At 33.7% G+C, this 12,057-nt stretch overlaps 2 protein-coding genes and 2 long non-coding RNA genes across 5 annotated transcripts; 2 read left to right on the top strand and 2 right to left on the bottom strand.

The window, feature by feature from the left end:
* The first annotated feature begins 1,083 nt into the window (after positions 1-1,083).
* LOC124434151 (protein HGH1 homolog) lies at positions 1,084-2,854 on the top strand. 2 transcript variants are annotated; one of them, XM_046984033.1, is made up of 3 exons: positions 1,084-1,827; positions 2,096-2,236; positions 2,571-2,703. In XM_046984033.1, exons 1-3 carry the CDS (start codon positions 1,164-1,166, stop codon positions 2,609-2,611), a joined length of 846 nt encoding a protein of 281 aa, XP_046839989.1. In that variant the 5' UTR covers positions 1,084-1,163; the 3' UTR covers positions 2,612-2,703. The 2 variants fall into 2 exon arrangements, with proteins under 2 accessions (XP_046839989.1, XP_046839988.1); XM_046984032.1 differs by having other exon boundaries at positions 1,102-1,827; positions 2,096-2,286; positions 2,571-2,854.
* A 3,594-nt stretch (positions 2,855-6,448) lies between these two features.
* LOC124435288 (5-hydroxytryptamine receptor 4-like) lies at positions 6,449-8,303 on the bottom strand. Its single transcript, XM_046985225.1, is given in 4 exon segments — positions 6,449-7,511; positions 7,739-7,848; positions 7,851-8,094; positions 8,265-8,303. Coding segments are annotated over 4 exon segments (807 nt in total). The 3' UTR covers positions 6,449-7,097.
* Positions 8,304-8,869: 566 nt separating this feature from the next.
* On the bottom strand, positions 8,870-10,861 carry LOC124433739. Its single transcript, XR_006944596.1, has 3 exons — positions 10,602-10,861; positions 9,850-9,957; positions 8,870-9,720 (listed from the first exon to the last, which is right to left on the bottom strand). It is a non-coding gene; the product is annotated as an uncharacterized LOC124433739 (long non-coding RNA).
* LOC124433740 lies at positions 10,628-11,066 on the top strand. Its single transcript, XR_006944597.1, has 2 exons — positions 10,628-10,707; positions 10,813-11,066. It is a non-coding gene; the product is annotated as an uncharacterized LOC124433740 (long non-coding RNA).
* The last annotated feature ends 991 nt before the right edge of the window (positions 11,067-12,057 follow it).

Here is a 12,057-nt window from a genome sequence, read left to right as displayed (position 1 = left end):
CCCTAAATAATTACTCAACCTTCTTGTTTTAGCTGATAAATTACAGTTTCTTGCTTTAGGTTTGTCTTTAATTTGTGGATGTTTGTAATGTATATAATATGTACATAAATATATGTATATAATATATAAATTATAATGTATATAATTTTTGTATACATGTTTGACATGTATACAAAAATTTATTGAATTAAAAAAAAATCTACTAAACTAACGAAATATGCTGTTTTTGCAAATATGCGTAATACAATTTATAGTAAAAATAACAAAGTAAATCAGCCATTAAAAACCAAGCAAGAGCAACCATATTACCATATTACAACCATATTACCATAATTGCAACCATAATTGCAACGAATTTGCAACCATAATTGCAAACGAAAATTGCAACCATATTACCATAATTGGTAATATGACATAATTTGTCATATTTCCAAGGATTTTTTTATATACATTAAACATGTACATAAATTTTTACGTAAAGACATTTAATAGCGTTATCCATTGGACAGTGGTCATATTTTCTTCACGATAATGAAAACTTATAATTTAATTATGCGCTTTTTGTTTCCATCTTCCATTGATATTAGATGGGGACTATATATATAATCAGCACTAAAAGAATAATGACATGAAAAATCGTTCAAACTTGAACATTTAGCATCTCAAGGAGTTGGTAAAGTCAAGACCTGGCAGGACCAAGATAAGGGTTAAGGTTCGGGTTAAGTGTGGTTAAGACCACTTCATTCAGTTGGCTGTGGTAAGCCAATTCAGTGTTGCAATGGGTCAAAAATACAATTGATTGGTTATGGCAAATAATCCCAGCTGTTTCTTTGTCTTGCATTAAAAGATGGTTATTCTTCACTTTTAGTGACTGCATTATCTTGGGCTTCTTCAATTAATGACTCAGTATTTCTTTTGGAATATTTCTTCCTTGTTTTATCATATCCATGTCGTTCACAACGCTGAATACATACCTTTCGACATCACATGTCGTTTCGTTGCCGGTCCTGAATGAACCTACACCACCCACTCAATGGAGCCACATGACCTGATCTGATCCACAGATCTCATAATCTAGTGTGATCTGATCCAGTAAGTTGTTTCGTTCATTCGTTCTTGGCTTCTAGTGTGGCTTCCAGTTCTAAATTTCGTTGTCGTCGACCATGGCGGACAATGCACAACATCGATGCTTGGAACAGCAACTAAACAAACTTGTGAGCTTCTTAACGCTAAGCAGTAAAGAAGACTGCAAAGTATTGGCGTTAGAATATTTATTAGGCCTTACTGAAAGCCACGATGGCCTTGAAATGCTCGAACGCAATCAGAATTTGGTCGACAAGATTGTTGAATTGACAAAAGACAAATCTGAGAGAGTGCAGAAAGATGCATGGTTATTTGTTTTGAATGCGTCCGGCGTGGAAACAATCGCACACGAATTGGGGGACAAGAACTATTTTGAATTTTTGATACGGCACGTTGTTGATAAACAATGCAAATTTTCAGATATTATTGCTATGCTTTTGAGCAATTTAACTTTAACTGAAAAGGGATGTGAAACATGTTTAAAAAGCATGGAAAACTCACCTCAAAAGATCTTTAATAACTTACTCAATGCGCTCATTACAGAGAACTATAACGAAGATTGCAACTTACATCATTTGGCTGCATTTATATTAAATATGACCAGAATTAAAAAAGTGCGACTTTCTATTCTTGATAAATCTGGGAATTTTATATCAAACTTGTTACCATACATTGGTTACGAGAAATCTGTTGTGCGAAGAAGAGCTGTTGTTGGAATAATACGAAACTGTTGCTTTGAGTATGGTATGTTATTAATAATTCCACAAACATGTTACTTTGTTCAGAATAATAGCAATTTACAAAGACTTTCCAGAATAATAGCAATTTACAAAGACTTTCCTTTAGCAAGAGACTTTCCAGGCGGGAATTTTATGTTGGGCAATTGTTGTTTTTTTAACACAAATCATGTTACTTTGATTCTTGTATAGGTCTTAAATATTTTAATTCATTTTACCAGCAATTTGAGAGTTAAAATTACCTTGACACTTACTACAAGTGTTCTGTCTTATAGACCACCATGATTGGTTGCTTAGTGATGATGTCAATATACTATCTGCATTGTTGTTACCATTGGCTGGTCCAGAAGAATTGTCAGATAGTGAGAATGAAAGTCTACCTCTTGATTTACAATATCTCGATGAGGACAAGAAACGTGAGATAGATCCTGATATTAGAAAGATGTTACTTGAATGTCTTTTGATGGTATGGCAAAGCATTTTTTGTTAAGTTTTTGTTAAGTCAAACACATTAAAGTTAATAAGTAATGCTTGAATTTGTAAAGTAAGCCATTTTAGAAAACTTAATGGTAAAAGCTCTGAAAAAGAAGGGTTTTTATGTGGATATAAAGCTTTACCTTTCAAAATATTTGAACTTTGTGCTTGCATGCAGAAGATATTGTCCCTCAGTGTGACTGAGCTCTTCCAAATAATCATACAGTTCATTGAAATCTGAATCTGATGAATGATTATAGTATAATCTCATTACAGCTATGTTCAACCAAATCCTGCAGAAAATATATCAAAGATAAGAACACATATGTCATCATCAGAGAACTTCATAAATCTGAAATGAATGAAAGTGTTTGTAAAGTTATTGAGAAGGTAGTTCAAGTGCTTATCGGAGAAGAAACTGAAGAACACATGGCAAACTTTCATGAAGTAGAAATACCACATGACATTTTGCAGCAGTTGGAATTGAAATAAAATGTCAATAAAGTTTACCTTTACAAACATCAGAATATCAATTTTAATAAAATGCTTAACACAATTCACCCTTATCAGATGAACCTTATATAATATAAATGCAAATTTCTCAACAAAATTATTAGTTTCTTTAGATAATGAATTCTATTTGTTTTTCAGTCATGAAAACAAAAATATTTGCATTCTATTCCAGGGGCGGATCTAGGATTTTTCAAACATCAGTCATAAAACGTCGGAGGCGCTCCGCGCCGGGGGGGGGGTCTGAGGCATTCTCCCCTGAGAAATTTTGAATTTCAGAGTCTTGAAAATGCCATTTTCAGCGTTTTAGAGCAATACAAAATGTATTTTGTAGGCATCGTTTTTGCGTAAAAACAACACATTTTTCTTACGTTTTTTTTCAAAAAAAAAAGTGAACAATACTTGAATGTTTTGCCAAATATTTAGGCTCATTATCATGCCAAATATATGGCTCATTAGCATGTCTAGGAACGTAAATTTATTTTACAATAATGCTATTCAAAAACAGATATATTCTTTAAAATTTCTACCAAGTTGTCAGGCATAGACCCCTAGAGACCCCCATTCAAACCTCTATGTAATAATGCTAAGTTAGAAATTTGGTACTACAAGTGACAGTTCATAGATATAGAAAAGCTCAGACTTCAAACCATGCAAGTTTATTGTAACTCTTTACCCATCTCCACATCAGTGCCAGCAATTCACCCTTTGAGAAAACTCAAAATTTTTTTGCCAAAGATTAAGCAAAATTATCAGAGTGAAAATTTGCAGTTAAGGTTAGCTTAATGCCATAAATGTTTATTAGGCATTTCACTAGACTATTATCTTCTGCAAGGTGTGCTATATAGCAATCACTAGTAGCATTGTATTATCAAATACAAACAGAATGTAACCAACATGTCTTTAATTATATAATTACCTAATGTAAAAATGGTTTATGTAATGCTTACTGGTTATGATAAATATCTTTTCATATGATCAAAGCTTGTTTAAATGTAAATCTAAAATAATTTAGTTTAGAAATTATAATGATCATCAGAAAATTACCTAGTGATCATGAAAATACTTTGCTGTTTTGCCAAATTTCAAGGTTTATCTGCATACATAGGAAGGCATTTTTACTTTATAGAAAATGCTTTTCATACATCAATAGCCCTTGGAATTTATGGCAACAATCTGGTATGAGCCGTGATTAACACACCTTTACATCTCTACATGAGGTGTCAGTTAGAAAAGGGGACAATATGTGACATGGGACAACATTTCATGTATGTGAAATACTCAGGTTTAATACCATTCCAGTCAAATTGTCAAAATAAAAGCTTCATGGATCATAAGACTCAAAATCACAGGTTATAGTAAACAGCTTCTCATGTAATCAATGTTAGTTTTCTCAAATCTAAAAACAATATGTAGTATAACTGTCCAATGATTGAATGATCAATGATCATAAACTGAAAAGCCCCAAACATTTGTTTATGATAAAGTAAATAATAGTATGGCGCCTTATGGCTACAGATTTTTGTCCATTGAAATATATTTGCAGAAATGTAGGATTTCGATGCCATATAACGGCCACGATTCCCAAGCATTAAAGAAATCATAGCTAAAAGTCCTTCGGCAACAACAATTTTAGAAGCATCAATCTGCTTACCATACGCCATATTAACATAAATCGCATCACACACTCGCATAAATTGACTTTGATATATTGCATTCATGCATACACTTCACTTGTCCTTTACTTACGATTTTCGATGTAAATTTCTGCTGATAAAACTCAAAACAATGTTGGCTTTCTTTGAACATCAATGACTGAAATGTCGCTCGAGATCGTCTTTGCCAAGCATTTACAATTCATCCATAAATTTTTCACCCTCTTGAAAAATTCAGTTTGGAAAGCAGCATTCATGTCAACATATGAATTTGTAAAGATTTCCATAAATTCCATCTGATTGAAGTTTAGTTTCTATCATGCTTATAAAAATTACTATGAAACGATCAAACATTCAATTCAGACATTGAGCTTGACTATGTTAGTTCAGTTGGCTATCAGTCGAAATCGGTCAAACCAATCACAGTAAGACAAAAATTCAAATGAACCAATTGTAAGATAGCAATTGCACTCCCTTATAGGTCCGGCCACCCTTATTATCGGTCGAGATTATTCCAGACTGTCCACTGATCTGGCCATTGACCAATAAAATAGCGTTTCTGGCGTTCATAGACTCCTTTATAAGTCATCAGTCAAGCCACCCCGCTTATCAGTCGGTTATTCCAGGTCAATTAAAATTCAACTGATCTGGTTACCAAGGAGATATTCATTGCATTAGTCATTAGTTTTCAATAATAAATAAAGCTGATTTTATCACGAAGTAAATGCGATAATAAAGTAAGAATAATTAATGAATTTTTAATTAATATGAATAGGTAATTTTTGAATTTCAAACATCAGTCGCGCGACGGATTTGACATACTCTAGATCCGCCCCTGTTCTATTCAACCATGTCTGGTTACATCTCTAACAAGAATGAGTCAATGTATGTAGTAATCACACAGCCTCTTCCCAGTCCTAATATAGTTGCGCGCATACGTGATATAATTTGATGGTGACAAAGTGAAAAATAATCTCATACCTGATACAGTATAGTGCTACTTTTTATTGGGACACCATTTACACCTTTGGAATAATAAGTTTGAATACTAGTAAACAAAGCCAATATCCTCGATTTTGCGTATTTGTTTAATAATGTATTAATTTTACCACTAAATTATACCCAAAATCTTTCTCCATCATTGACCAGTCTAACAATCGTCAAGCTGTATATTGGCGAATAAGCACTACATTATTTTCCAACACCATGCATAAATTGGCCTTGACGCCCCTTCTGCATTAACAACGAACATTTCATTATACTATGTAAATTTCAACATTTCTTGGGAGGTTCTTATTATCATTTTGGAATATCTGCATGTTGCTTGTATTTAGTCTGATTATCATTCGAAGTTTGCACAAAACTTATCCAATTACATATTGTAATTAAAATACGAATCGCAAATCTGTGACTTAGTGCTGTATGAAACTCAACTTTATAATTGTGAAATTTTACATGGAAAAGGTGCAATTCTCATAAATCCCATCCCACACAGAGTTGACAGTCTGAGGCTCAGATGATGTGTAAATTCGTTATTGTAATTAAATAGTTTCAATAATAGAGGCAGTATATGTATTGTATTTTAGTGGAATAGAAGAAAATAAAATAAACTGGATTTTCAATATGAACATAATAGCGCAACATAAGATTTTTAAAAAAGCAAACACAACAACAAAATACGAAAGAAAGATAAAAGGTTTTTTTAATAATTACGTTTCGTCTTTAACTTAAGACATCTTCTGATACAAGCATATATTACAGGGTGTTAAATTACATGTGAGGGGAGTAGGAATTTTAGATGATAGAATAAAATAAAAAGGGCGGTATATTAAAAAGGTGAAGGGGGAAAGAGTTGCCTTGGGTGTTAAGAGAGGGTTTAAGCTCAGACATGAGAAGGCTTTCATGAATGGACTATAGCATTCATATAATGTTAACGTCCTGTTCAGAGGTTTAGAGTTCCATCTGGTTTTTCATCTGTAATATTCGCTATTTATGGTTTGCGTTTTATTAAAGCTCTTCAATGGTAGTAAGTCTCTAAAATAACTTGCTCTACAATTTTTCTTACAGTAGTTAATTAATAATATATACACAATCTTTCACATTCTTCAGAGTTAAGTTGGGAAACGCATTGATGTATACGATCGCAAATAACATTACATATTTGTCGATTGCAAGCATTTCCTTGCGTTCAAAAGTAGACTCAAGTAGTTTCCCCTTAAATGATAAGTTTAGGCTACAACTTAAACTTCATTTTCCCGTCCACTGCCTGCGTCTCTTAGTAGCTTTATAGACGGCGTGACGTGATTTCTTCATTTATATTTCCATTCAACCCATTGGAAAAGTTAACAGAAACATTTTTAGTAAAGCATTAAATTTTTATAAAAAAAACAACGATATAGAGCAATAAAATGCGGGAATTTTGGTTATATTGGTACAGAAACTGCGATTGGCTTTATCGTGATGTGCGTGCTCACTCAACTTAGTTAGGTTACAAGCGATGTTAAGGTATATCTGTTATGAGAAATGAAAAATAGAAATAAGCCGCCAGCTTGCATCCAAATCTTAGAAAGTCCCGTACGGAAAGGTAAAGTTGGTAAAGACTTATATGTAAGCCAACTTTGCAGGTTAATCTTTGTTATTATTCTTCTATTGCTTTACAATTTACATGTACAGTAACCAATTCGTGACGGCTAGCCGTGTTAAATGCACTTCTTTCGACAGCCTTTCTGTATCTTTCCCTGTTCAAAACCCGCAAAAAGGCGCACCTGAAATCTCGGTTCATCCAAGAGTAAACCAGTGGATTAAAACAACTGTTCGCAAACGTCATGATCTTTACCACGGCATTATAAATCTCCTGATACTCCCCAAATGTTCCGGCAAAATAGTCAGGGTTTACATTCTGCATAAAGTAATATAATGACGAAGGACTCCAGCAAATTATAAACAATCCAATCACAATCAATAAACCAACAGTAGCTTTACGTTCAATTGCCCAAGCCTCAGTTCGAACAGAGCTGTTCCTTCGGTGAAAAGATCCTACTTTTTCTGACGTCTAATAACTATCGAGTGCTTAATGGCGATCACATAAATGGAGATCTGACACAAAAATATGAACAAAAAGGGCAAAAGGACGTTACCCATAATAACCGCAATGCTCCATTCCTTTGTCGGTCGAAAGTTACAGCCATCTTGTTCAGCCGTTTTCCAAAAAAGGTAAAAGAGAGACGATTAACGCCCAACACCATGAAGTTGAGATTGCTAATTTCATTCTCGTTGATGTAACATATGTTTCATATGTAAAGGTTTCAAGATAGCCAAAGAACGATCTACGCTAACAATTGCAAGACTAAAATTGATGCGTATTCCGTGACAAAATAGGAAAAACGCGAAATGTCACAAACAATCATTTCTTTGTCTCCACCAAAAACGTGTTTTTTCGCTAAATACGCCGGCATAGCTAACAGGCCACACATGACGTCAGCTATTGCTAAACTGAGCACTGGGAAGTACATAAGTCTACGAAGTTGCGGTTGAATGTAGAATGCAACGCATACCAGTAAGTTTCCAAGTACAGAGATTAAAATGAGAATTATGAGAACAATTGTGACGGCCACAACAGGGACTTTCGGGTTCTGCTGTTAATTTGAGGGTCACTAACGTTATCCATTTAGTCCTAAGCTGTAATCTGGCTGTAATACAGAAGAAAACGTACGTCATGATCACACGATCAATCTTGTTTCGAATTACATCAAATTATAAACTCAGTCGGCCCATGTCATCCCATGAAAACATGAATTTGTTCAACCGGATGAATGTCATCCCCTCGGTGTTTACACAGATGCATTACAAAAACACAATATTCAAAGTCAGATTTTCGACAATAACAAATATTGTTCATACAACACAGTTTTTCAGCCCATATTGTTAAAACGTATAATTTTCGTTAGAGTTGCGCAAAATCAAACTGCATGAACTTCATCGAGCGTAAAGGCATTAGTATACCATTAAACATAATCTGTATTTCGGCAGAATATCGTGTATATAAAGCCTAATAATATATTTAACGTTTCGCAAATCCTTCTGTGTAAGGCCACAATTTTTTTTTGTAATCTGAACATATTATCTCATTTTTATCATGATCATCAGGTCTCTGACAGTTGCAGAATAAAATTGATTATGAGGCAAATGTTTTATGAAAACCTTTGCTTAATTATATTCTAGCTTTTGCACATAAACAGTGCTCATGAAAAAATGCCAAAATGGTATGTGAAGAAGGCCGGGGCAGCCATAGAAATTTTTCCACGAAAAATTAGTTCGTTTGTAATGGGCTTAAATGATTATACTTTACAAGTTTACAGCAAAATCAATGTAAAATGTAATCTCGTTAAAGGATGAACTTAGCAACACACATACAGGCAAATTCTCGCTATATAATATCGCTTATACGTGGAATATTCAACAAACAACGTATGACAAGGAAAGCATAGTTACATTGACACTAACGTCAAGCCACTGGCATTTTTAAAACAAAGCGTACGAAGCCATAATGTTGAATAACGATTAAAACAAACAACCAGATCGTGAAATGTGATAAAACATAGGTACGTCGGTACATCTCCGCTTGTCGAAATGTGAAGTGTTTGTTTAAGCAAATTCATCTATAATCAAGTGTGTTCATCACTTCCCAGTGTTTTTCTCATTAATTATCACGAAAATGCCAACTCGCACACGTAAATAGTTTCACAGTTTTCAACGCTGAATGAAAGTGGTCAATGGCGACTAGACTAGTAAAAATTTAGCAGTGATCCGACCGAACTGCCGATTTCCATTAATTGTGCTCGAACGATACGATAATTTTTCTAGTAATTTTTTCCCATTTTAAAAGTTCACAATGCGTGCGTTATCAATATGACGTTAATTAAATATGCATGTATATGATAAAGGTAATGGAGTTATCCATAAGCCTACATTCGTACTTTATAAATCTTTTTTTTAATGATTTCTCCGTTAATGACTCATTCTTTTCCACAAAGCAGTCTCATTCCAAACTCGAGTACATGCACAATCGTTTGTAGAGCGTTTATTTAGAGCAATTGTGCTTATTTGCCAAAAGAAACATTCCCCACTGAGGTATAGTCATCGTCCAAATACAATTCTAATTTTGTTTACAAACATCGCAAGCATCAAATAAATCGCATGCACATATAACCGCATATGAAATAATGAGGACTTGTTTTCTTTTTCAGTCGCAGAAACATTCGCTAAATGGTGAACAAATCAAAACAGTTTTAGATGTTGTTGCCCCTCAGAAAAACATATCCCACTATAAATAGCCATTAAACGTGTAACTAACATTCACCATTTTAAATCAAACTATTAAATTTCCTTACCTTTCGTTGCCTTCGTAGGAAATTCACGCAACGTCAATATTCGAGAAAATTGAGCCTCACACACACTGTTCAACAAATTTAATCTTCAATTTCTGTTGTATAGAGCACCTGCCGAGAGCAAAACGAAAGTTTAAATCAACAATAAGTCAAATACAGTCAAAATGAACAACTGAAAGCGAGGAAGTCGGACGTGCAAACAAAATAGTTCATTGCATAAAACACACGTCCCCATGCAAGCAACATCCGATAACCAACACCTGACATGTTCTTATCGTATTAATTTAATTTGTAAAAAATTTTATCCACAGAATATTATCATAAATGAAAAGCCGCAGAGAAGTGAACGAGTTAACGATTGAATTAAATATAAAGGATTATGTCATTAAAAATTCTCGAAATTTGAGCTCTTGACAGCATCCACAAGAATGGAAATGATAGACACAATTATTGCATTTAAATAGCTTTATAAAATTTATAACATATAGTCACAACACAACAGAGATAAGTCGTCGTATTTTACAAGCAATCTTATACTGACACTCACGTGCATACATAAAGCCTACACATCTAACATCGTCCAAGACTATGTAAACAATATCTAAAATGCTACAAACATGAGATCTAAGGCCATGTAAAGGTTTTAGTTTGAAATCATGACGATAATAAAATATAATCAATTGATTGAAATTTCACAGTAGGTTGATTTGGTTCACTGCTAATTGTATGACGAACATTGATAAACAGCAAATTACCATAAGTATTCAAGATATCATCGGTTCAATGTCTTCTTCACACCTTGATATTTGCCTTTGAGTTTCAAATGGGGAAGTAATTCTTCTCTTGCAAGTATTATGACCAGTAAGTGATAACCATGTTTAATGTTAAATATTGTTCCGAGCATTCAGCTAAGTAAACTTTCCTCACAGATATTGAACTTTTTGCATTATACGTTTATTAATCTAGCTCTGCCTTGCTGTAAAGTGACAAGGATGCGCTTACTTAACAATGGATACCATCTTTATTTCAAGTGAAATGGCAAAGTTTCGCGATAAGTTGATGATTGATGCCACAGCTAGGATTACATTACATAGCCTAGGCATCAAATGCGATATCATATTTAATTTCTAACGTGTCTTTGTAAGCACTACTTTCCCTTTCAAGTAGGCAACAAGCCAGGTTTATTTAGATTATAGATGTACTAAAATTTTGAAATCAAACTTATTGTATAGAGCGCTCAAGGTTTCATGTAGTTCTTATTTTGTGTCGTACAACTGAATCTTTATTAAAACCTTGTCAGCAGGGTTTTAATAAAAAAGTTGCCGCAAATAATAACACATAAACATAAAAATGTTTCACAAAGAAAAATTACTTTCAAAATCTAAACTGTGTGCTATAGATAATGTTTGAAACTAAATTCTCGTATTACTGGTTTCCTGAATGTGTTTTATTGATATTCCAAAAATTAAATTGAAATAGAAAGTTGAAAAAGTGTAATCGATAAACATTACAGATGAAAAGATAAGCAAATCCAATCTTGCATTTGCAGCTATTCAAATTTGAATTCTTTTTAAGGGAAACCGAGCTCACAGCATAAATGGATAATTATATTGCGAAAATTCCATATTTAGTAAATATTAGTTGACAAGGTGTGTTAAATTACGCCATGTTAAGACGTATCTTTAGGGCAACACAGCAAAATTCATAGAAATTTATTCCACCGCCAATTTGTTACCATTCTTGCATTTCCTTTAACGATACATTACTCACTCAGCAAACAACAACAGCATCTGTTAAAGTTTTAAGACGACTCAATACTTTAGAAAGGAATATGACGAATGGCAAAGCATTGGACAAGCATTTGGTCGTCATCCATAACTAAAGCAAATTATCGTGGGAAAGGGAAGCTACGTTTTCAGGAATAAGGTTTTACTGGAACGACGTGCGCTAGCTTTCACTGAATTAGGCAATGCTGGACGCAGTGAAAAGGCAATCTCCCATTATCATCACCATTAACCAAATCCGACCGTCTGCAATTTTCCGTGTCCGTTTACAAACTTAGTTTAAAAAAAACGTGTCCTAAAAGGTAAATACAGAAAACAAGAGAACACTTTCCAACCATATAAACATGTCTGTCTTGCAGATTTTCAGCCAACTTAATTAAAAAGTACGTCTCTCAAAACAATGGGAAATATGTGCTCACAATGTGAC

Source organism: Xenia sp. Carnegie-2017, unplaced genomic scaffold (assembly GCF_021976095.1).
Source record: "Xenia sp. Carnegie-2017 unplaced genomic scaffold, XeniaSp_v1 HiC_scaffold_14, whole genome shotgun sequence".
Taxonomy (NCBI): Eukaryota; Metazoa; Cnidaria; class Anthozoa; order Malacalcyonacea; family Xeniidae; genus Xenia; species Xenia sp. Carnegie-2017.
The sequence above is the reverse complement of the archived record's forward strand: the minus strand, read 5'-3'. Positions and strand labels throughout refer to the sequence as shown.